At 49.1% G+C, this 24942-nt stretch overlaps 1 protein-coding gene across 2 annotated transcripts; it reads left to right on the top strand.

Annotated features, from left to right (window-relative positions):
- Nucleotides 1–957: 957 nt before the first annotated feature.
- Nucleotides 958–24667, top strand: NUP62CL (nucleoporin 62 C-terminal like). 2 transcript variants are annotated; one of them, XM_064518280.1, is made up of 12 exons: nucleotides 958–1311; nucleotides 14639–15027; nucleotides 16259–16369; nucleotides 16806–16934; nucleotides 17252–17347; nucleotides 18449–18560; nucleotides 18699–18843; nucleotides 19232–19281; nucleotides 19415–19549; nucleotides 20152–20263; nucleotides 21133–21199; nucleotides 23570–24667. In XM_064518280.1, exons 1-12 carry the CDS (start codon nucleotides 1028–1030, stop codon nucleotides 23659–23661), a joined length of 1722 nt encoding a protein of 573 aa, XP_064374350.1. In that variant the 5' UTR covers nucleotides 958–1027; the 3' UTR covers nucleotides 23662–24667. The 2 variants fall into 2 exon arrangements, with proteins under 2 accessions (XP_064374350.1, XP_064374349.1); XM_064518279.1 differs by lacking the exon at nucleotides 958–1311 and adding an exon at nucleotides 12936–13289.
- The last annotated feature ends 275 nt before the right edge of the window (nucleotides 24668–24942 follow it).

Below are 24942 nucleotides of genomic sequence, written 5' to 3'. Positions count from 1 at the left end.
GTCTTTAAAGCACAGCTTCACTCATCCCGACCAGACAACTCTGAGAGTGGGCAATTTAACCATCCCCGTCATACAGAGCGCTGAAACCACCAAATAACCTGCTGCAAAACACAAAACCCAACGACGGGCCTAGAGGGGGAAGCCGGGGGCGGGAGAGAAAGGGAGGAGGGGCGAGGGAAGGACAGCTCTCCCCGGCCACCGCAGGGAGCTGCCAGCAGCTCCGGGTCGAACACCTCCCCTGCAGCAGCGGTCCCGCAGCAGCATGTGCCCGGTGCAGCCTCCCGCCTCCACGGAACGTTCTGGAAGCGCCACGGCCTGCACCGCTCTGCGTCGACAGAAGCCCGCCGTGCCCCGGCCGCTTCCAGCCGCACACCGCCCCGGAGACCCCGCCCCAGGCCCCGGCCTCCCGCGGCCGCCCGGCCCACGCCACGCCACGCCACGCCACGCCACGCAGCGAGCAGCCGCCTCAGCGGGCGCCAGGGCGCCCCGGCCCCGGCCGTACCGCCGCCTGCAACCGCCGCCTGCAACCGTCACCCGGCACCGGCCGCGTCCTCCGTTGCCACAGTAACGAGGAGCCCGCCGCTCCGCCTCGCCCCGTGAGCCAATGCGGCGTGGTGTCCGATGAGCGGCGGCAGGGAGAGCCAATAGTTTTTCGGAGCGGTGAGAGCCCGGCCGGCGCCTGGGCGGCGGGGCGAGGGGCGGGCGCAGAGCAGTTGCGTCACTGTCTACCGGCCGGAAGCAACGTAAAAAGCGTCCTCAGCGGGCGCGCGCGCCGTGCAGGGAGCGGGAGCTGGCGGCGGGGAGGGGCTGTCGCCGTCGCCGTCGGTCCGGTAGGTGCTCGGGGCCGCCGCCCCGCCCCCGTCGCCCTGCCCTGCCCTGCCCTGCCCTCGGCCGGTGCCGCAGCCCCGGTGGGCGGCGAGCCGCGCCCCCGCACGTCGCTTCAGCCGCGGGCCGGGGCCGTGGGGCGCCCCCCCGCCCCCGAGGGCTGACGGCGGCGCGCCCCTTCTCTCGCAGGCCGCCGGCAGCCATGAACCAGTTCAGCTTCGGGTCGGGCGCGGCGGGAGGCGGCTTCACCTTCGGCGTGCCGAAGACGGCCGCCGCCACCACGGCCGCGACGGGCTTCTCCTTCTCCACCTCCGCCGCCTCGGGAGGCTTCAGCTTCGGCACGGCGGCGCAGACGCCCGCCAGCAGCCAGCCGGCCGGGCTCTTCTCCCTCAGCACGCCGGCCAGCACCGCGCAGCCCGCCGGCTTCAGCTTCGGCACGCAGCCCGCCGCCACGGCGGCGCCGGCCGGGGCCGTGTTCTCGCTGGGGTGAGTCCCGCGGCCCAGCGCCCGCCGCCGCGGGGGGGCGGGGGGGGAGGTGGCGGCGCTGCCGAGCGGCCTGCTGCTTTGGAGGCGCCTGGGAAAGTACCTCAGAACAGAGCGAGGCCGCTGCTGTTGCGGGGTGAGCCTGTGCTGCAGTGCAGCACATCCGTAGGTGTTTACTGGGGCCTGTTCTTTCTCTCCATTCACTTTTCCACGGGCTATCAAGACCAGTCAATCCTGTGACTTATTCCACTGCTGAAAGTTGTATGTTTATGCTGCTGCTTTGGAGACATGAGTCCATGCTGGTTAAGAAAAAGGAGAATTTGAGCTTTTGCATGGTGCGCCTGTTCTGTTGTGATTAAAACTTGGGGTGCTCAGAATCTGTCCTTTCCCAAGCAGGACTTCAGTCCTTTTAAGACACTGTAAACCCTGGAATGGGAATTGGTAGAATCATTTGTCTTTCCAGATAGTCCCACTTCTGAAGTGGAAAAATGTGATGAAACAGCCCAGGGAAATCCTGCTTGCTCAGCTTTTGCCCGAGCAGTGCTCCTCAGGTCATGTTAGTAAGGTAGAATGAAGGTTACCAAGAACCAGCATCTTATTGATAGCAATGGAAAAGAGGTGTTAGGCAGGTGCGAGCTGTAGTTTTACTTTGTCATCTGCCTTGTGGCTGGGAAAGGGGAGAGACTGGAGCTGGTAAGTAATTGAGGTTATTGGCATTTTTGCTTTTCAGTTTTACTTTACAGAATAGTGCCATTTCTGAGGGTCCCTGGGGCAGTTATACTAGTGGAAAATCATACGAAAGAATGGCTTCACTTTTTCAAAAAATACACTCTTTCCTTCTTAGCTTATGTTCTTTCCTTCTTTCTTCCAAATATGCAGCTGCTGCTCAGGAAGGCCTTTTGTCATCATCGTACTGTTTTTGTTTGTTAAATTTAAAATAACTTTTCCACCCGAGAACGGTGGAAAGGGAGTTGGATGGAGGCTAGCAGTGGGAAGGCAGCTGGAAGAAAGTCTTGTGTTAGTTTGAAGCAGAGGAGGTGACAAGGATGTGTAAGGTCTGAGAGAAGAAACTTATTCTGAAACATTCATGGTGATGTAAATACCTTGGTGGGAGGAGGTAATTAAGGAGGAGTCAGTAAAAGTGGACTTGGTGGAGTCTATATGACAGGAATTGTAGTGCGATCTGTGTCAAAACTGGGCTGCGGTTAGCTTGAAGTAGGAACCTGAAGTGCACATCTCTGAAATTAAGATGTTCTCTGCTGTCAGTAAATACTTTGTAAGAAAGCTGATTCTTAGTAGTTCACTGGATATATGTCTCAGATTACCTTACTTTTTTTTTTTTTTTTTTTTTCCTAGGGGAAAGGCACCCAAATTACACTTGGGAGGCAGTAGCACAACTCAAGCTGCAGGTATCACAGGAGGCTTTGGGTTCGGCGGCTCTGTACCGGCTAGTGCGCCCTCAAGGCAAGCAGCAGCCCCCTCTGGCTTTGTTTTTGGCTCTGCTGGTACCACCGCCACTACCACTCGGTCTGGGACAACTGGAGGGTTTACTTTTTCCAGTGGTAGTGCAACCCAGGCAGCAACACCCAGCTTCAGTATCAGCACCGTAAGCAGTGCGGCCCCGCAAGCAGCGCCCGCGGGGCTGACCTTTGGAGCAGCGCCTGCTGCCGCTGCCACCGCTGCTGCCACCCTAGGAGCAACAAACAACACAGCCAGCAACTGCCTTCAGCCTTGGGGGACAGTGCTCAGGTGAGTGCCTGGGCTGGGAATGTGGGCTGTAATTGGGAAGCCTGCCGACATGGAGGGCACCTGGGGGTGGTGTGTGAAGTTCTGAAGCCTCCTTCAGCTTTTGCTGGTGTGAAGTGAAACTCGTGGTCGTAATACATGCTTTCTTTTTTTCCCTATTTATCCAGGGTCTCTAGTTACAGACGCAAAAGTGCACCCATTAGGGCCCAAGCGGATATGCATGTATCCGTTTGTTTCTTAACATTACAGCAATTGGCAGAACTTGTATGTGTGTCTGAATTAGTGAGTTTGCCACCTGGCTAGGTCAGTCTGAAGCAAAGCATCTGTTTATGTGGGGAAGTTTCTCAGAACAGCATCTCTTGGCTTAGCTGTTTCTTGTGATATTTGAGCTTAATGCTGAGATGAAGTAGCCTGTAGTCTTGCCTCCTTACATTCTGAATGGCCAGTCTTTATTTTGTGACTGTGTATGTGTGAATTTGAAACCGGAGGTGATAAAGGAAGACAAGTACAGTGTAAAATGGCCCAGAAGGCAAGTGACTGCCGAGATAACAGTGGGATGCTCTCGTGTTTGAATGTGCCTTGCAGGATTTTGAATGGCTTTGCTGTCAGTACTTTTTGGGCTGGTGGGGGTGGGGGTCTTCATCATTAGGGATGGGGATTCCTAAGCTGAGTGGTGTTTGAGAAGTATTACTGAAGGGGTTTGGAGGCTGAGGCTGAAATAATTCTGCCACTGAAGAGAAGTGTCAGAGTTGCATTTGAAGTGCTTGGAGAGTGTCTTTGGTGGATTTGGGGTGGGGGTATAGAGGCAGGGATGGGAGTGGTGAGGAAGGGGAGTGCCCTGCCCAGGATGCTGAACTGTTGCTGAACCCAGGCAACAAACCTGTTTCACTTTAACAGTGAAACTTGCGGGCCTGTTTGAGACAAGGACTATATTCCGTAAGCAGGGTGTAGCCTACTCACTGTTTTATCCAAGGTGGTTTTGTTGACTGTGACGCGCCAATAGAGGGGCGTCGGAGATTCTTTCAGATTCGGGTTAGTTGCACTGAACTCAAGAGATCATCATTTGTCAAGTGTAAGAATTTACTAGAGCTAAGCAGTTACACACATACGACGGACACTGGACAACACTGAACAACTTACACCAGACCATCTACAAGTCTAACAAAGCTAAAAAGTAAAGAACTGAAAACAGAATGCACATATCAGAGCTCTGTGGTTAAGCCACAGATGCACGGTACAGTGACCGTTCTCAGCCTTTCCTTGTCCTTATGGACCACCTCTCCAGTACGGTTTTCCCCAGATTGTTCTCAGCGTGCTCAAGCTATGCTGGGATGATTCAGGTTCTCCCTGGCAGTTGCCATCGGGGTGTCCCTGCTGATGGGTGGGTTGCTGGGTGTGCAGGCCAAGTGAGGGTGAGACTGAGTCCACACAGAGGTATGTGGCTTTCTTCTGTCCTTCAGAGGCTTAGGGTTTTTCATCCAATCAAACAGTGCCAGACCACGGTTACACAACAGAAGCGATGGCCTCAGCCGGTAACAGGATGGATACCAACAGGGTGGTCAACAGACAACCCAGTTCCACGCTACCCAGAGGCTTACAGGGCGAGTCTGCAGTGTCACTTCTCCTTTGCTGACTAGGTTTGCTCAGCACTCAGGGGTCACTGGAGGTCCTCCCCAACGATATGCAAAACTTTAGTGCGGTTGGCTATCTGATATACATCAGTAGTAATCTGATGGAAATGGTTAACATAAAAACAGCAACTGTCATTAGTTAAGGCACACACTGCTCCTTGAGAGGCTAGCAAACAGTCAAGTGTGAAATGATTCTGTACAGTAGTTTGGCCAATATTGTGTATGTCTTCATTTAAAAGCGTTAAGGCATCGATGGGTGTGTTTTCTATCACTTCTGTGGTTACAGATTCACTATTGTTTTTTCCAGGTCAACTGCCCTCGCTGGGTAACTGCTTCCATGGCTTGTATATCAGCATTATGGGGCCACAGCCCACACGCTATTTCCAACTGGAGTGCAAGGATTATACTAAGGTAGCAATACCAGGGAGCACGGCACCCCGAAAATGAATTTTGGAATGTGGCTTTTGCTGCCTTGCCGGGGCAGTGTGTCAGCCCGAGAGCAAGGGGGGGGGGGGGGGGGTCACAGCCGCCTTCCTTTCTTCGGGGAAAGGAAAGCCCCTGCCTGTCGTGGGGTCTAAAGCAGACGTACCCATTTAAACACTCCCTTAACGTGCCTAGTGTTTTCCTGTGGCTACTGTTTTACTGTGGGGAAATGCACGGAGCCAGACAGTCTCCCAGCCTGCTCCTGCGCATCCTCCCTAGCTTTCGTCAGGCCCTGCAGAGGCTCGTCTGCACAGCCTGCCCGGCTCCGTGAAAGACCGCCTCCCCGCCAAACGGCGCTCAGGAGAAGCACGGCCTACAACAAACAGCCGGTGGCACTGAGGTCACGCCTGTGCAGGGTGACTGGGAAGGAGCTGGCAGGCCGCGCGCACGCTCAGCGGCCCATTGTGAGGAGCTCCTGACACCTTCACAAGGTCTGCACGCCCGCCGGCGATGTCACAGCACCGCCAGGGCAACCCAGGGCCCCGTTGCCGGGCAGGCCTCATTTGCGCACACAGCTTTGGGAGTACCAGCAGACATGGCTGGCTGCTCTGCCTTGGTGTGCCTTCTCCTGTGTACTCTCCTTGTACACGGGGTCCCCATACCTGGGGAAAGAGAGGCTTCGGTGCTGTCTGAAGGTACGTACTCCGACGCAAGACCTCCTCTCCCCCACTAACATTGTCTAAGGGTGAATCTCCAGGGGCAAGGCAGCGCTCCCACGGGCCCCTACCAGCACCTGGGGGCACAGGCAGAATAGGGGGCTCCCTTCCAAAGCTGAGAACACTTGAGGAGGAGCTTTTCTGCAGAGACGCGGCTTTCCACAGCCTTCTGCGCCGCCCTCCTGCGCTGCCCACCCTGGGCACACACAAGCATCTGCCGAGCCTCGGCCCAGCACAGAAGTGGGTCTCGCTCGTGACAGCAGGCTCCTGCTTCCCTTTCTCCCAGCGCAGGAAGGAGGGAGAGAGGAGGAGCAAAACGCACCAAAAGGAGCAGGGGGGAGAAGAGAAGAATGGGGCGTTTTCTCAATGCACGGCACCAAACTAGGATACCACATGGCATCCCGCACGTGCTGGGATGCCACGTCCCCACGGCTGTGATGCGTGTGCCGCTGCGCTTGGGCTCTTCACGCTTCAGCCCTCCCCTTCCTACCTTTCACCTACCACAGCATGCACGTTTATATTAAACGCTGATCTCTGGCCACTGTTTTGCAGTACTCTCCCCCAAGGGTTCTGCAGAGGCTGACCCCAGCCCTCCAAAACGCAGAACTGTTGTCGTCATCGTCGCCAACACTTTGACGCTCGTCATCTTGACGTTGTTCTTTGCGTTCTGCGTTTGGCTCTACTACCGACTCAAGACCAGGAAAGAAAGGTAATGTTTGAAATTCACACCCCTTGCAAAGTGATACACCTTGCACAGCAGCTCCCAATGTGGGCATGGCAACAAGAACAGCACACCTGCAAGGCAGCCATTACACAGCTGCACAAAGTGCTTACCTGAAGCCCACAGGTACTCTCAAGGCTTCCCAGAAAGCTCCCAGGCCGGCATTTTAACCCTTTCCCTGGCAAATGGAACAGAGCACAAGTTCCCTCCTAGGGAGCGCGCTTCCTTTCAAAAGGACAACTAAAAATCCTTTACCATACCTCTCGGTACGATTCCTAGGTCTCCAGAGGACGATGCCGAGGCATCCGCTTGCCACTACCGCTGCCACTGCGGAGAGGTGAGTTCTGTCCTGCCTCCAGGACAAAAAGCTCCATCCGAGCAAGTCCCTTCAAACCTTCCCCTCTTCAAACTCGCACCAACACAAAGCTCATCTGCTAATGTGTTATTTCCAGCTTCACAGCAGCCTGCAGTGTACCTGCTCCAGGTGTGCTTCTCCGAGCGCAGCAAGCCTAGAGCTCTGCAACATCTGGGGCAATGAAGACGACAATCCGTATGGCGGCCTTCTCCCATCCCTGCCTCCTACACCGGGCATGGGAGAGTTCAGCAGAAGCTCTTCCAGTGACAGGTAATCGCCACCACAAAAGCAGAAGACACCTTGCTCAGGCTACGCTGCGCCCCTTTCAAGGGCGGGCTTGCTTTGGGGCCTCTGGGGGCAGCTTAAGGGCGTATTCTCCTGCTCCCTTTCCCTTGGGGCTGGCCAGTGTGCCCTTCAGAGAGCTACTGCACACAACCCCGGCTTCCATTTCAGTGCCACCACGCAGGAGGAGAACACCGCAGACGCAGGCGCGCCTGGCACGGGCAGGCTCGAAGCACCAACCGGCGACAAGGCCTGAACGGGTGGCATCTCGGGCTGGGCACCGACACCAGGCCACGGCACCGTCCCTCCGCCCAGCCTGCCCGCACCGTGCTCCTCCGTCTCGGGCCGGTGCCATCATCGCGCCCGGCCACCTGCACGAGGAGGCCCCTGGGCAATAAAGACGGAGAGGAGGCAGAGCTCACGCAGCGCCAGAGTGGTGTTTCCTTAGAGCAGCTCGCGGGGGCCGGGGGTGGGGGGGATCTCTCCCACCCACAGGCCTTGGGGCACAGAGCTCCTCCACTCGCACGCGCTCCAGTGCCAACATGGCCGGGCCCGAGGGCTTTGGCCAGGAGCGCTCCTGGGCGAGCGGCAGCGCGGGGGACGCCGGCTACGAGAGCCCCTCACAGCCCCGCAGGCCGGCAGCCCCGCGCTCGCTCCCCGCGCTTTCACGCTGGCTCCCGGGCACGCCGCACTCGTGCCCACCCACCAGGGCCGGGAAGCGCTGCCACCCTGCCGGCGGCTCGCGGCCTGTCTGCGCTCCGCGGCTGTGCCGGTGGCACTCTTGAATGGGTTAAATCCCACTAACTAGGATTTCTAAATCCAAGTAATGGGGCTTTCCAATGCGGGGCTGCAGAGTGTCCCGGTGGCCAGGCCTCGGGGCCTCGGCAGCAGCCGTGCGGGCACAGCCGGAGCCCGGCTGCGGCGCCGGGGCTGGAGGCGGCGGGCGCTCTGTCCCGCTGCCCCGTGCAGCAAAGCCCCCTCCCCGCCACAGCCACTGCCTGCGCCCCAGCGGTGCTCGGGCAGCCTGCTGCCCTCCTCTGCTGCTCCGCGCACCCTGACAGGCGCAAGCGGTGGCAACTGCTGCAAAGCCCCTTTCCCGCACAGCTGTGACCTGATTCAGCTCCCAGCAAATCCAGACTCGAAGCCTACCAGCTCCTGCACAACTGTGATGCGCCAACAGGGGAGCAGCTGAGATTCTGTCAGATTCCTGGGTTAGCGCGCTGAACTTCAGAGATCATCATTTGGCAGGTATAAGAAGTTACATATGACAACACTAAACAATTAACACCAAACCATCTACAAGTATAACAAAGCTGAAAAGTATAGTAAAGCTAGAAATACAATAGAACTGAAAATAGAATACACATATTAGAGCTCCCTGGTTAAGCCACGGATGCTCAGTACAGTGACTTTTCTCGGATGCGCGGTACAGTGACCATTCTCACCCTTTCCTTGTACTTACGGGCCACCCCTCCGGTACAGTTTTCCCCAGACTCTTCTCACCACGCTCGGGCTGTGCCGGGATGATTCAGGTTCTCCCTGGCGGTCGCCATCAGTGGCGTCCCCGCTGATCGGTGGGTTGTCTGGTCTGCAGGCCAACTGAGGGCGAGTCTGAGTCCACACAGAGGTAGGTAGCTTACTCTCTTTTATCCTTCCCGGGCTTAGTTCCTTGCCCATTCGAACAGTGCCAGACCACAGTCACACAGCAGAACCGACGGCCTCAGCCAATAACAGTGTGGTCAAGAGGCTGGGCAACAGATAACAGTACGCATGTTCAACACCCAACAGTATGCGTACTCAACAGATAACCCAGTTCCACGCTACCCAGAGGCTTACAGGGCGAGTCCGCAGTGTCACTTCTCCTTTGCTGACTAGGTTTGCTCAGCACTCAGGGGTCGCTGGAGGGCTACAGCAACCCCACAGTGTGGTGACTCCGGCCGTGGTGCACCGGGGTTCCTTAACTCTTGGGGAGCACCCCAGCGCAAACCCCTCTTCCATGGGCCGCGCCATCCTGAGTCCCACAGTTGCCTGTGTGTCATCATTCCCAAATACTGCCAGATGGCAGTATAGCTGCATACATACATACGTACTTTTTCATCTAGACGCGCACAGACCCACCTGATTCTTCTCTCTTAAACTACGACTATGTACACACCTTATTACTAAGAAAGCCGATGAGGCTGGAAGCCAACACTGGAAATGGTGAATTACGACAAGAGATTTTGGCATCATCGGATAGGCATATGGCAGCAATCATTTCCTTGCACAGAGGAAATCTTCATAGAAAGCCATAGTAGTAGAGTCTTACATACTCAAGTATCAGTCTCTAGATGCACTTGCATGGTTAGATGGATAGGATTTAGAAGGCAAGGTTGCGAAACCTGAACTGAGACAAACTGAAAAGTGGACAAATAAAGAAATACACCTGACACTAAATATTTAGTAACAGTTTTGAAGGTGCTCTGAAACTGGATGTCTTGGGGAAAGAAAAATCCGACCTGTGATGAGCTATGTTGCTGCACTTCCGCCTGGTGGCAAAGAATTCACAATACAGAATTGAAAAAAACATTGCCTGAAAAATGTCCTCACACTCTTGGTATGTTAGAATGAGCAACTATTTTCAATTAAATGAAATATTTAATATTTAAACTCAGGAATGAGATGTTTGGAAATCAGGACATTGAGATTAGACTGAACAGTTCTCTTACAGCAAGAGGATGTTTTCCTGAAGCTCGCATGGGAGTTTCTGTCATTTGAATGACCCTTTGGACAGATGTTTAGCTGTCAAGGTGATGTCGTGAAACAATTTGCAGACTGGGTTTTGATTATTGTTTGTCGGCGTCGAATCTGAAAGAGCCTGCCTATCGTTCAAAGCTCCGTTTTATTCAACTTTTGGCCTTTCTTCTGAGGGCTTTTTCTGGGCTAGTGACATTGGACGTTGCAGTCTTCCTGCCTTGATTAATTCAGCCCTGCTGGCCACGTCTATTGGGGAGACCTGTGTGCAACGTTTTCTCTCTTGTATAGTTTACTTTGGGGAAGAAAATGCTGCTGTAGAAATAGTGTCAAAATGATCCTAGTATAGCTGTGCCCTCGGGGTTGATTTGATGTTTCTCTGCACAAAACCCAGTACTTTAAAACAACTGAATCAGTTCTACTTAAACTTTTTCTTTTTTTTCTTTGTTTTTTTTTTTTTTTAGTTAGGTGTTGTATAGAAGTAATAACTGAATAGAATTTTTGGAACAATATCTGAAGAGTTTCAATACTTAGTTTTTTGCTAAGCCGCTGGAGAACAAGCATGTGTATGTGTTAGGTAAACAAAACTTTCTGGATCTACTCAAACCTGAAGGAAACCATTGCCAGAAATTAAAATGAGGTATCCAGGGACTTGCAATGTGATACCGAGCCTTTCAGCTCTTCTATTCTTTCCTGTCTGACAACTGTTTCTACAGTAAGCGTCTGTAAAAGAAATGACATAAAGAAGAAGGGATAAGGGATAATATTGTACTTCAGTGATCAATTATCTCTACAGTTCTTCAGTGTCTGACATGCAGAATTAGCACACTCAGTTGCCTCTGGATATTTTAGTCTCTACTCAGAAGTTAAGCAGCAACTTTTTCCTTCATATGAAGTCCTTTGTATCTAGTTGTAATTGCCTTCATCTCTGGCAGACTTCAGGGAAAAGTAGGGGGAAGTCTGAAGTATCTAACACTCTTTCAACTGCATGTTCTCATTTCCTTTAGGCTGAGAAAATAAATCTTCCTCCCATTCCATGCTCACAATCTCGCCTCCTATTCCTGGGGCATCTTCCTTACTTTCTCCCTCAGGAGCTTCTTACCCTACAAATACCTTCTAGCTGTTTCAGTCAGTCCAAAGCTGCATAAGGCTTTCTTTACTCACCCTGGGAAAAGCCAAATTTGCTTCTTAGTTAACAAGGTGAGACTGTGGTACAACATGTAGAAGCAGCAGCATTTCTTGTGGAAGACTCACCCCGTCGTCGTCGTCGTCATCTTCTTCTTGAGCATCACTAAGTAGCTTGGCAAGGGACTGCAGAGAAGAGACTGAGGAAATACTATCTATATCCATATCCATAGCTTACCTGCGCAGAAAAAACAAGTGACAGATGAAGAAAGAACACCACCTTTTCTATACTGTCCTTCCTCAAATGCAAACAATTTTCCTGCTGTGCTCTAGAAGGATAAACTTTGCCCAAAAACTTACATGAGATGCCAACGTGTACAGTGGAATATAATCAATGTTCCCCTGTCCGTAACCAAGTTATTGACTCTTTTGCTCCACAAGCACTTGTTGTGGAGCCTGCTCAAGTCTAACAGTGCTTATTAGCTCTGGCACAGCTCCATCCAAACATGGATTTTCTGCTCCTGTGGCCAGGTTGAGGGCAGCAGAATTTCTTGTTGCAGGTTTCGATTTGGCATTCTGGACTATATTTGTCTCCCTGAGGAGCCAGGCAGGGGTCTCCACGCCAGGTTCTCTGGCCTCCTTGTTCCAGGGAGGCTTAGGAGAGGCCCAGCTCTAGGTCCAAGCTGTCTTGGGCCTTTGCACAGTGCCCCAGGCAAGTCGGTACGCCCTCCAACAACCTAAAGCACAGGGAAGTGAGGTGCAGAGAGATCTAAGCTGCCCCCATGGAAAACAGCTTTGCTTTGTAACCAGTAGTACTGTATTATCTAGCATTGTCTTCCTCCTTTAGCCCAGGTTCTCGCTATCCAGGAACGGAGATTGGACTTAGCAATTAACTCAGTGAATTTACATATAACCATATAGTCCCATTCATGTAGCATCTTAACGTCTTTAAAGCACAGCTTCACTCATCCCGACCAGACAACTCTGAGAGTGGGCAATTTAACCATCCCCGTCATACAGAGCGCTGAAACCACCAAATAACCTGCTGCAAAACACAAAACCCAACGACGGGCCTAGAGGGGGAAGCCGGGGGCGGGAGAGAAAGGGAGGAGGGGCGAGGGAAGGACAGCTCTCCCCGGCCACCGCAGGGAGCTGCCAGCAGCTCCGGGTCGAACACCTCCCCTGCAGCAGCGGTCCCGCAGCAGCATGTGCCCGGTGCAGCCTCCCGCCTCCACGGAACGTTCTGGAAGCGCCACGGCCTGCACCGCTCTGCGTCGACAGAAGCCCGCGGTGCCCCGGCCGCTTCCAGCCGCACACCGCCCCGGAGACCCCGCCCCAGGCCCCGGCCTCCCGCGGCCGCCCGGCCCACGCCACGCCACGCCACGCCACGCCACGCAGCGAGCAGCCGCCTCAGCGGGCGCCAGGGCGCCCCGGCCCCGGCCGTACCGCCGCCTGCAACCGCCGCCTGCAACCGTCACCCGGCACCGGCCGCGTCCTCCGTTGCCACAGTAACGAGGAGCCCGCCGCTCCGCCTCGCCCCGTGAGCCAATGCGGCGTGGTGTCCGATGAGCGGCGGCAGGGAGAGCCAATAGTTTTTCGGAGCGGTGAGAGCCCGGCCGGCGCCTGGGCGGCGGGGCGAGGGGCGGGCGCAGAGCAGTTGCGTCACTGTCTACCGGCCGGAAGCAACGTAAAAAGCGTCCTCAGCGGGCGCGCGCGCCGTGCAGGGAGCGGGAGCTGGCGGCGGGGAGGGGCTGTCGCCGTCGGTCCGGTAGGTGCTCGGGGCCGCCGCCCCGCCCCCGTCGCCCTGCCCTGCCCTGCCCTGCCCTCGGCCGGTGCCGCAGCCCCGGTGGGCGGCGAGCCGCGCCCCCGCACGTCGCTTCAGCCGCGGGCCGGGGCCGTGGGGCGCCCCCCCGCCCCCGAGGGCTGACGGCGGCGCGCCCCTTCTCTCGCAGGCCGCCGGCAGCCATGAACCAGTTCAGCTTCGGGTCGGGCGCGGCGGGAGGCGGCTTCACCTTCGGCGTGCCGAAGACGGCCGCCGCCACCACGGCCGCGACGGGCTTCTCCTTCTCCACCTCCGCCGCCTCGGGAGGCTTCAGCTTCGGCACGGCGGCGCAGACGCCCGCCAGCAGCCAGCCGGCCGGGCTCTTCTCCCTCAGCACGCCGGCCAGCACCGCGCAGCCCGCCGGCTTCAGCTTCGGCACGCAGCCCGCCGCCACGGCGGCGCCGGCCGGGGCCGTGTTCTCGCTGGGGTGAGTCCCGCGGCCCAGCGCCCGCCGCCGCGGGGGGGCGGGGGGGGAGGTGGCGGCGCTGCCGAGCGGCCTGCTGCTTTGGAGGCGCCTGGGAAAGTACCTCAGAACAGAGCGAGGCCGCTGCTGTTGCGGGGTGAACCTGTGCTGCAGTGCAGCACATCCGTAGGTGTTTACTGGGGCCTGTTCTTTCTCTCCATTCACTTTTCCACGGGCTATCAAGACCAGTCAATCCTGTGACTTATTCCACTGCTGAAAGTTGTATGTTTATGCTGCTGCTTTGGAGACATGAGTCCATGCTGGTTAAGAAAAAGGAGAATTTGAGCTTTTGCATGGTGCGCCTGTTCTGTTGTGATTAAAACTTGGGGTGCTCAGAATCTGTCCTTTCCCAAGCAGGACTTCAGTCCTTTTAAGACACTGTAAACCCTGGAATGGGAATTGGTAGAATCATTTGTCTTTCCAGATAGTCCCACTTCTGAAGTGGAAAAATGTGATGAAACAGCCCAGGGAAATCCTGCTTGCTCAGCTTTTGCCCGAGCAGTGCTCCTCAGGTCATGTTAGTAAGGTAGAATGAAGGTTACCAAGAACCAGCATCTTATTGATAGCAATGGAAAAGAGGTGTTAGGCAGGTGCGAGCTGTAGTTTTACTTTGTCATCTGCCTTGTGGCTGGGAAAGGGGAGAGACTGGAGCTGGTAAGTAATTGAGGTTATTGGCATTTTTGCTTTTCAGTTTTACTTTACAGAATAGTGCCATTTCTGAGGGTCCCTGGGGCAGTTATACTAGTGGAAAATCATACGAAAGAATGGCTTCACTTTTTCAAAAAATACACTCTTTCCTTCTTAGCTTATGTTCTTTCCTTCTTTCTTCCAAATATGCAGCTGCTGCTCAGGAAGGCCTTTTGTCATCATCGTACTGTTTTTGTTTGTTAAATTTAAAATAACTTTTCCACCTGAGAACGGTGGAAAGGGAGTTGGATGGAGGCTAGCAGTGGGAAGGCAGCTGGAAGAAAGTCTTGTGTTAGTTTGAAGCAGAGGAGGTGACAAGGATGTGTAAGGTCTGAGAGAAGAAACTTATTCTGAAACTTATTCATGGTGATGTAAATACCTTGGTGGGAGGAGGTAATTAAGGAGGAGTCAGTAAAAGTGGACTTGGTGGAGTCTGTATGACAGGAATTGTAGTGCGATCTGTGTCAAAACTGGGCTGCGGTTAGCTTGAAGTAGGAACCTGAAGTGCACATCTCTGAAATTAAGATGTTCTCTGCTGTCAGTAAATACTTTGTAAGAAAGCTGATTCTTAGTAGTTCACTGGATATATGTCTCAGATTACCTTACTTTTTTTTTTTTTTTCCTAGGGGAAATGCACCCAAATTAAACTTGGGAGGCAGTAGCACAACTCAAGCTGCAGGTATCACAGGAGGCTTTGGGTTCGGCGGCTCTGTACCGGCTAGTGCGCCCTCAAGTCAAGCAGCAGCCCCCTCTGGCTTTGTTTTTGGCTCTGCTGGTACCACCGCCACTACCACTCAGTCTGGGACAACTGGAGGGTTTACTTTTTCCAGTGGTAGTGCAACCCAGGCAGCAACACCCAGCTTCAGTATCAGCACCGTAAGCAGTGCGGCCCCGCAAGCAGCGCCCGCGGGGTTGACCTTTGGAGCAGCGCCTGCTGCCGCTGCCACCACTGCTGCCACCCTAGGAGCAACAACACAGCCAGCAACTGCCTTCAGCCTTGGGGGACAGTGCTCAGGTGAGTGCCTGGGCTGGGAATGTGGGCTGTAATTGGGAAGCCTGCCGACATGGAGGGCACCTGGGGGTGGTGTGTGAAGTTCTGAAGCCTCCTTCAGCTTTTGCTGGTGTGAAGTGAAACTCGTGGTCGTAATACATGCTTTCTTTTTTTCCCTATTTATCCAGGGTCTCTAGTTACAGACACAAAAGTGCACCCATTAGGGCCCAAGCGGATATGCATGTATCCGTTTGTTTCTTAACATTACAGCAATTGGCAGAACTTGTATGTGTGTCTGAATTAGTGAGTTTGCCACCTGGCTAGGTCAGTCTGAAGCAAAGCATCTGTTTATGTGGGGAAGTTTCTCAGAACAGCATCTCTTGGCTTAGCTGTTTCTTGTGATATTTGAGCTTAATGCTGAGATGAAGTAGCCTGTAGTCTTGCCTCCTTACATTCTGAATGGCCAGTCTTTATTTTGTGACTGTGTATGTGTGAATTTGAAACCGGAGGTGATAAAGGAAGACAAGTACAGTGTAAAATGGCCCAGAAGGCAAGTGACTGCCGAGATAACAGTGGGATGCTCTCGTGTTTGAATGTGCCTTGCAGGATTTTGAATGGCTTTGCTGTCAGTACTTTTTGGGCTGGTGGGGGTGGGGGTCTTCATCATTAGGGATGGGGATTCCTAAGCTGAGTGGTGTTTGAGAAGTATTACTGAAGGGGTTTGGAGGCTGAGGCTGAAATAATTCTGCCACTGAAGAGAAGTGTCAGAGTTGCATTTGAAGTGCTTGGAGAGTGTCTTTGGTGGATTTGGGGTGGGGGTATAGAGGCAGGGATGGGAGTGGTGAGGAAGGGGAGTGCCCTGCCCAGGATGCTGAACTGTTGCTGAACCCAGGCAACAAACCTGTCTGTTTCTATGGAGTCCAGCAAGAACTCAGACTGCAACTTTCAGTTTCGGTGTTGGTGATAGTGCAGGCCTCAGGAAGAATCAGTGGTCTGCAGTGAGGGCTGAAGTTAGAATTGTTATTAGTCTGTGAGTCTGTGTTACATAAAAAGCTTTAAAGAACAATTCTAACAAAGGATCTTGTTAGCTCCAGTTAATTTCCTTGATAGTGCAGAGTATTTCTTAGATTGAAATTAATGTTTTCCTAATAGATATTCTTATCTCTACTAACTTGAATAATGCAGTGATCAGTTTCTCCATAGCAACAGGTTCATCTTTTCTTGTTTTTTTTACTTATGCTACTACTTGCTCCAGGTCTAAACTTTGGATCATTGACTTCAACAGCAGCCACTAGTGCACCTACAGGAACGTTGACCACTAGTACAAGCCAGGCGCCCGCTCTCTCTTTTGGAGCCAAACTTGGAGGTAGGAGATGATTTAGGAAATAATGATTAAAAGCATAGAGAACCTCCTGTCCTTCTCAATTTAGTTTTCTCTGCCTGAGTCTAGAAATGGGCTGGATGTATTTGTTAGTCTGAATTTACAGTGGCATCAGTAGTCTGTGAAAGTTCACTCAACTGTGTTACTAATATACTAGATCTTGTACTGTCCTGTGTGCGGAATTGTGTTCTGCAGTTCTTTGCAGGGCGTTATGGAACAGAAGCACAAGCAAGTGCAAAGGGTACATAGGAAAAGAGAATAGAGGAAGAGTACAGGAAAAAGTTCAGAATTCTCTTGCACCCATTAAAAAAACCTGGTATAAACTGGCAGACTCGCATCGCATTCTCAACTTGGCTCTTCTGAAATGTGTTAGAGCTTGACAAGGATCTGCTTGTATGAGACTTGCCTGTTCTGTTTCTAGTAACATCCACAGCTTCTACAACTGCTACTAGCACCACACCTTCCCTTCTTGGTTCAACTGGGCCTACGCTGTTTGCATCTATAGCAAGTTCCTCAGCACCAACGTCTTCCACATCCACAGGCCTCTCACGTAAGTCACAATATACAGAATTTATATATTGGAAGAATAATTGTTGGATATTTCAAAATAAGTGAAGAGAAATGGTGGTAGCTTGGCACCTGAGTTAACAATTTCCTGAAAGGATCACCGAGTACTCTGGCTATTTTATAGTTTCAGTCTGCTTTTCTTCCTGTAGTGCTGGGATGTTCCCTCACCTAAATGGTGCTCATTGCTAATGCAAATAAAGATTGAGGGGAGATGGGTGGACAGGCAGGGAAGAGTATAACTTTTCAAAGGGAACCCTTATGTAATGGGGTACTCAAACTCTTCCTGTTTTCTGTTTACAGTTGGTGCCACTTCCACTGCTACAGCCACTCTTGGAACTCTTGGATTTGGATTAAAAGTTCCTGGGACAACAGCTGCAGCAACAAGCACTGTGACTAGTAAGAACTAAGTGCTGTAAATAAACAGTGACTTCAGTGCTCTGTGGTAGTAAAGGGCCATGCTGATGTAGCAGCACAGCAGTTCTGATTCCTTCCAGTAACTGAAAATAGCACAATATTTGTTTGGTTTTGATCTTCCTTTTCCATCCCCCAAATTCAGTTACAACTTTTGAGAGTCTATGTCCATAGTAAAGAGACCTTGGGTGGGGATCTTTAGGGCTTTGTTCTAGTTTGGAGTAAGTAAAGTAAAATAGATTAGTTGCTGCTATAGCCCTCCTGTGTAGTTGTGGAATTGATTTAAGAGGCTAGGGAGAGATGCCTTTATGATGGAAGGGAGAGGTGGGAGGTCCCTCCCAAAGACTTGTGGGAGGGTTAGGGAGAGCTGTGTCTTTCCTTAGTTTCCTCTGTTTCCATTCTGTTTCTTCCATGTTGTCTGAGTGTAGGATATCACTAAAAATGCAGAGAAGTGCTGTATTTAAATGGCAACTCTCATGTGGAAACTGACAGTGAACTTTGCTGTTGCACAGTGTTGGGATTCAGGACTGAGCATCCTTTTCTGGCTGCAGTTTTCTGTTTTCAGTGTTGTAACATGGATGCTGCTCAGCTTTCAGGAACTTTTTAAAGCTTGTTTCTGGGGTGACTGAAGGATTTGAGATTAATGGTGCCGTATAACTGTCTGACAGTACTGACCGTCTTTAGCTTTGCAAAAATTCAGAAATCATTCTGCAAAATGCACTGTAGCAGCAATCATGCGAGGCAGGAACTGGGTCTGCTGGTAGAGTTATTAGGTCTAGTATTAAAATAACTGGAGACTGAGGGGTGTGGGCTATGCTAATGTTGTATTTCTTTGAATGATGCCCAGGAGAAGTGCAGGCTGTCAGTCCCACATTCTACTAGACCTATTTACAGGTACTTATAGTGCATTGCTATTAATAGTGTCAAGATGTGCATCGTTGCCTGCTTATCTCAAATGGTGTTCCCTTTTTGTTAGAAGGGACACGTTTGACATCATACAGCATTGGGGTTAGAATTGTAAATTGGATCTGTTCTTGATCTTAGATGTGTCCTCTTCAGTTGTTTAACATGAGTCTTTTCTTCCAGGCTCTTCCTCTGCTCCTGGTGTTAGCTTTGCTTTGAATATTAAGCCATTAACTACCACTGGTACCATTGGAGCTGTGACTTCTACAGCTACTGTAACCACAGCAACAGCCAGGTGAGTGGGGTTTTTGTAACGATTTTTAATTTGGGCAATAGCAATGTTAGTGTCTGGAGGAAGGGGAAATGGGTGCTGTTAGTCATGTTTATACCTTGATTTTTGATCTTGTGTGCTGTACTGTCTCATGCTTCTCAGCGCACCTCCAGTGATGACTTATGCCCAGCTTGAGAGCTTGATAAACAAGTGGAGTCTAGAACTTGAAGATCAGGAGAAACACTTCCTTCATCAAGCTACGCAAGTTAATGCCTGGGATCGGACATTGATAGAAAATGGAGAAAAGGTAAGGTGACATCTGGTATAACCTGATTTTGTTTACTTAAATTTTTAAGTGTTAGATGCAGCCAGCCGTCTAGAGGGTCTCCTTTTTTTTAAAGATAGGATGTCAGTTTTGTGTGGATACTTTGAAAAACCTGACTGTATGTCTGTCTTGATTTTTAGGCATCAAAGCTTGAAAATCTGTTTTGAGTTATGTGAACAAGTTATCTTAGCTAAGCTTTCAAAACCAGAGCTTTATTAAATATTTTCCCCTCTATAAACATGTCTGTTCCCCGTTTCTAATATATATTTGCATGTAATATGTATTTGCTTGTTTCCTCAGTTCCTCCACTCTTTTACCAGGTGATCTCTGAATTTTCCTACTATCATTATTAAATGTGTTTTGTTTCTAGATTACTTCATTGCACAGAGAAGTAGAGAAGGTGAAACTTGATCAGAAGAGGTAAGAAACTATGCACACTTGAGATGGCTTTATTTGCATCTTTTTGTGGTCTTGTGTCGAAGTCCTAGAATGTATACCACATCTAAACCTGATCTAAATTGTGTTCAGTGGGTAATGTTTCTTTTCTTTTCAGACTGGATCAGGAACTAGACTTTATTCTGTCACAACAGAAAGAGCTGGAAGACTTGTTGACTCCTCTGGAGGAGTCTGTGAAGGAACAGAGCGGGACTATCTACTTGCAGCATGCAGATGAAGAAAGGGAGAGAACGTGAGAAACTTGCTTTGAATGTCTGATCAACAGACTAGCGTGGTGATGCTCAATTGGAAGTAGAATTGGGATGCATGACAACACTGAAGCATCAATAGCCCCTTTCAAATATGTAATCTTGTTTTATGCATTACAGTTCCCATTTTACACATTAGAAATGGGGGAATTGCAACTGGAAGCCCCTTTAATCTGCATGAAAAGCTCTTTAGATGTGGGTCTAACTAGCTGTTTTAGAAAAGGTTGCTAATTCTTAAATAATTCCTTTAAAGAAAGCGATTAATGGCAGAAGTGATGAGAGCAGAAAGTACTCTGTGCAGCTCAAGCATCCTAGTAAGGATGTTACATGTAAGCATGGTGTTAACCTAGAAAGCCTTTGGTAGTATTGGCCATCTGTTTCCATAGATTATCATGAGAGCAAAGACATTAGGCGTTACCTAATCTGTGTAATAGAATGCCTGTCATGGGGCAGTTCCCAGGTGTCTGCCATGTCTTGGTTGAAAGGTATGGGTGCTAATTTGATTACCTGAAGATAATGCAACTGGGAGCAGGTCTTCTGAGGTTCACTGTAAATACTCTGACATTGGTTCCCATGCATTTTGCAGATATAAACTGGCTGAAAACATAGATGCTCAGTTAAAGCGTATGGCACAAGATCTCAAGGACATCATTGAGCACTTGAATACATCAGGAGGCCCAGCAGACACTAGTGACCCGGTAAGTCCAAGTTTCGTTTGCATGTTGGTAAAGAGAAACAGAAGACTTTAACAGTTCTAACTCTTCACCTGTCCATTTGTGGATACTCTGCTGCTTGGCATTTCAACCTTGGAAGAGTCTTTTGTTTTTGTCCTTAAGCCAGCTCTCTTCTAGTAAGTCATTTTACCACAGCGCAAGCCAGCCTGGCTCTCATGAGATTACTTTGGAATCTCTGTTAAGAATTTTCAGAATATTTCAGAATATCTCATTCTAGCATGAAGTCCAGTTATTTTTTTCTTGTCTACTTCTTGCCTAGATAAGATAGCAACTTGTTTTGGAGGCAGTTCAGAGCTTTGACGTTGCTGCCTTCTCTGACACTTGCATCTTTCTTGTGGTAAATCTGAGTTCTGTACAAAATGCAGTAGCTGTTGCTGCTCATTTTTTTTACTTTCCTACTAGTACATTTGTGTCCTGAAGAAAATGAGATCTGAATTACAAGCTCTTTATTACATATTAATACTCCTTATGAATTTTTACTGGTAAGTTTTTCTTTTTTCCTAGTAAAAATTTCCTTTTCAGTAGTTTTGCAGACTGAATTTTGTTCTCATTTATTCTTGCCATGTTGACTGATTAATTTGCCATGTATCTGAGGTCTGAATTTGAGTAAGACCGAGGCACAGGCATATACTGCAGACACATCTGTTGTCTTGCTGGAAAAGCAGCAATGTAACATAGTTGCTGCACAGACTTTGGGAAAATAACTGTTAGTGAAGCTGTACATGTGAGAAATTTGACAGCTTCCGTTTCAAGTTGCAGGGACAGGCTGTCTTTTGCTGTTCATGGTTTTTATGTACTGTAACAAATACCTTGCACCTTCTCTTTCTCTTCAGCTTCAGCAGATCTGTAAAATTTTGAATGCACATATGGATTCATTGCAGTGGATTGACCAGAACTCAGGTGAGAGTCGTCTTGCAGCCTTCTAGGAATAAAATAGGAAGCATGTTGTGTGTGCATGTGTGTGGAAGTGTTTCTTGAACATAAATGAATTCCTTAGGATCACTGAGGAATCTTGCCTCCAAGTACACTTTTCACTTCCTTGCTTGAAATCTCCTTCTGAGCTATATGAAACAGTGCTATCGAGAAGTGATTCCTGGTACACTGCTAATGTTTCACCAAAAGCGCTGCCTGAAATGCATCAGTGCAAAGCTGAGGACTTAAATCTTATTGTTTCTTCTATCAGAATACAATTAAACATGTAATCTTCTGAAATGTTCCTGTGTTTCCCTTTGGCATATGACAGTTAGATTCTGGGTGTGGGGGGTGTTAATGCTATCAGCCTCCTACTGCAAACTGTAGGAAAGCCAAGCTCAGGTAAGATTCTGAACACCATTTGTTTGTCTGCAAGGGCAGTAATTACTGAGTATAATGGTGTGAAAGTGTCACAGCAGTAATAACTTGAAAAGGTAATGCAGACCAGAACCTGCACATCGTGGTGGAAAATTGATAGTGTAGTTACTGTTGTTTCTTATCCTGGATTCACTGCTATACCAGGGTGCTTTCAGAGCTCAGCACTTAACCAAAAAAAAAAAATCCCCTGAACTCTTTGCTATTCTCCTAGGAGCTCTCCCTTTGTTAAGCATTCAAATTTTACCTGTTTTTCTATTTTTAACTGATGTTAGCAGCCACAAGGAGGCACTGTTGACTAAAGTGGTGCAGCTCTCACCAGCACTAAGAAAGTGCTCAGTACTGTCAAAGTGCTCACATCAATGTAATCAATCTTGGATGAAAGCAGGCACACTTCCATTGATTTTTAAATAATATTGGCTTATGTCAGGATTGAATTTGGTGTTCCAGAAGATCTGTGCTGACTTCTGTATGCTAAGCATGCATTTCATCTTGAGATTGATAGGTGTTGGTATGTATCCTGTGGTATCGGAATTGACTCTACTTACAGAATGAATTTGAAAATAGCAGTCTTTACAAGTTAACTTCTTTCCTTTTAAAAACTTACTGGAAAGGAGAGCAGTTTTTTTCAGTCCTCTTGTGCTAGAAGTAATTCTTTTGTCAGCTAATAGTTACTCATTATCTTTACTGGGAACTGCATCTTTTAAAGAAATGCTTCAGCTTCAGTGTCTCTAGAGAAAGTCCTTCAAACAAGAAGGAAGTAATAAACCTCAAACTATATATTTTTTTTAAGTAATGATTCATGTGACTCATTGTGTCTATGGAGTTTATGGCAAGGAAGTATTCCTGCTATATGCACTTAAATGCTACATTGCAGAAGAATATGGGATTCTGCAGTAACCAAAATAGCCCTTGCCATTAGTAATTTAGGAGTAGGCCTGGGAAGGATGCATTTCTAATACTTCTTGATTTAAAAGATGTAAGATATCTGCACTGTACATAATGTTACAAATTGTTTCCTATGAGACATCTCCAGGGCTGTTTCACAAAAGCAAATGAGCTTTTTCTAAGCATACATTTCTATTTGGCTATTAACGTGTCTGACTTCAGAATTATATGCAACTTTAGCACTTTAATCAAATTGATGTGAATTTATTTGTTCAGCTTCTCTTGTGCCAAACCAAATAAAAGTGAAATATCTCCAAGCTGCAAACTGACGTGATGCCATAGACCTGTTGAATAACATCTGATAAGGTTCCATGAAATTAAATTATTCTAGTTTATGCCAAATATTGTGTATTGCAATGGTTAAAGTATTTAAAGTTGTAATAACTTAGTTGCCTATATATTGCCAAATCAGTGATCTGCAGGTAACAGATGATCAGTAATGTGACTGCAAGTGATCTGCAGCTTTTTGGTGTGATTGCACTTTTATGTATTTACAGTTAAAAGCTTGTTTAACTGATATTCTGCAAGAAAGTATATATAGTTCTAACAAATTGTAGTTAACCTGTAACTTGCAAAATTCAAAACTAGTTTAGCATTAGCTGGGTAGGAAAAACTTCAATACAGCAATTTTTCTCAAGTTGAAGGCCAGCTACTGTTACTATTCAGGAAGGGTTTGCTCTGCTATCTAATGCTGTGTGCTGAAACTACAACAGCCTGAAACTGGCTTGGTGAAGTGTCATGGCATGTTCCAGGGCTCTTAATCTGCTTGCTAGTCCCTGAATGCCACATAATACTTTTTGGAACAATCTTTTTGATCTAGCAGTGTTTTTTGTTGGGTTTTCCTCTTTTTCTGTGCAATGTCAAACCTGAGCAAATGTCAAAATTGAAAATGCGTTGAAAATTTCCCTCTGCAGGCTAAACTCTGCAAGATTGTATTTTAGGCTGATTTGTCACTTTTTTTCTTTCCTCCCCCAGCCCTGTTGCAGAGAAAGGTAGAAGAGGTGACAAAGGTTTGTGAGAGCCGCCGCAAGGAGCAAGAGCGCAGTTTTAGAATCACATTTGATTGAAAGACTTCAATGGTGTTAGAATATTAAGCTAAAGTCTCATCTACATAGAAAACTGAGGTTGGTGGGGACCTGGATTTAAAATTGTGATCTGGATTTGTATTTTTGTTTTTTATTTCAAAAAGTTTGCTTTGTTTTTTTATTCCAAAGCTAGTCTTTCCAGTGTCATACTGGAATTCAGTGAGTCCAGTCTGAGAGACTGCATAAAATTTGTGCTGAAATTATGTGCTTTTGTTCTCTAATCTTTGTAAGTGCATGCAAACTGAGTAGATATGAAAATGCTGACTTTAAGGGACTTAATACCTGTGACTTCACAGCTGAGCTCTTGAGCTCTGTTATGCTTAAATAACGTAGATATTTTTAATCAAATCCTCATAAGCTTTTATTCAGCTTCTTATGAGAAGGCTTGATGAACAGGTGTCCTTCCAAAGAACTGTAGAAGTTGGACAAATGCAGATGCCTAGTGTCATAAGCTGACATACACATGTTTAAATTGGGTACGCTTCCAATTCTGAAAGTGGGGCTCGTTTCCTGTGTCTTTTGGCAATAAACTGCTTTTGTGCTTGTACCTTCAAGTGTTTCTGAAGCACGTGGATGTAAGCAGAATTTGTGATTAAAAAATATTAGATGTGCAAGTAGAAAACTGGTATTTCTGTTGTGATGGGTTGTGGAGCTTGTTCAGTCATAAGGGTATAGGAAAATGTATTGAACAGTCTGTGAAGACTTTAAAGAGATATAGTAATGTCATTGGTTTTTTGATTGTTATTTTAATGCACATTCTAGTATATTTTTACTAATATGGGAAAATAACCACTTTCTTTAGCAGAACTGTGCTAATCCTTGATTCTGACTTACTCCATATATAGGCCTGATTCTGCTGAATGCTATGAACTGATACAAATAATGTCTTTTATTCTTCATTTACCCCCCTGCCCCCATTTCTCTATGTACTGTCCCCCTGGAAAAAGGAAAGGGCCCAATTATTGTAATACTTCACTGATTTTTTTAATGGTGTGACCTCTTGTGAGTTCTTTAACACTTGCATGCAGGAAGGAGTGCTGCTCCCTTGCAGGAAAGGAGGAATGTCGTCTTGCGTGTTCCACATCTTCATATGCTCCAGAGAGAGGCGAGGGCGGAGGAGGTGGATGGGGGAAGCCATGCTCGAGGGCTCCATGCTCGCTCCTGACCGCGACTGGAGCTATTTCATTCCGTCAGTGACTGGCAGCAGTAGCTCGCCCTTACCAGCGGCTTGCAAGGGGGGCCGGGCTCCCGCCGCCGCGCCGT

Source organism: Dromaius novaehollandiae, chromosome 11, assembly GCF_036370855.1.
Source record: "Dromaius novaehollandiae isolate bDroNov1 chromosome 11, bDroNov1.hap1, whole genome shotgun sequence".
In the NCBI taxonomy this organism is placed as follows: domain Eukaryota; kingdom Metazoa; phylum Chordata; class Aves; order Casuariiformes; family Dromaiidae; genus Dromaius; species Dromaius novaehollandiae.
Note: the sequence above shows the minus strand (reverse complement) of the source record. Positions and strands in the feature narration are given on the sequence as shown.

What these genes read in the sequence shown, in the direction of transcription:
- NUP62CL (XM_064518280.1), top strand. Translation starts at nt 1,028, where the DNA reads ATGAACCAGTTCAGCTTCGGGTCGGGCGCGGCGGGAGGCGGCTTCACC. An exon ending in TTTTGGAGCCAAACTTGGAG is followed by an intron (nt 16,370 to 16,805) that starts GTAGGAGATGAT and finishes TTCTGTTTCTAG; the next exon opens with TAACATCCACAGCTTCTACA. An exon ending in GTGGATTGACCAGAACTCAG is followed by an intron (nt 21,200 to 23,569) that starts GTGAGAGTCGTC and finishes TTCCTCCCCCAG; the next exon opens with CCCTGTTGCAGAGAAAGGTA.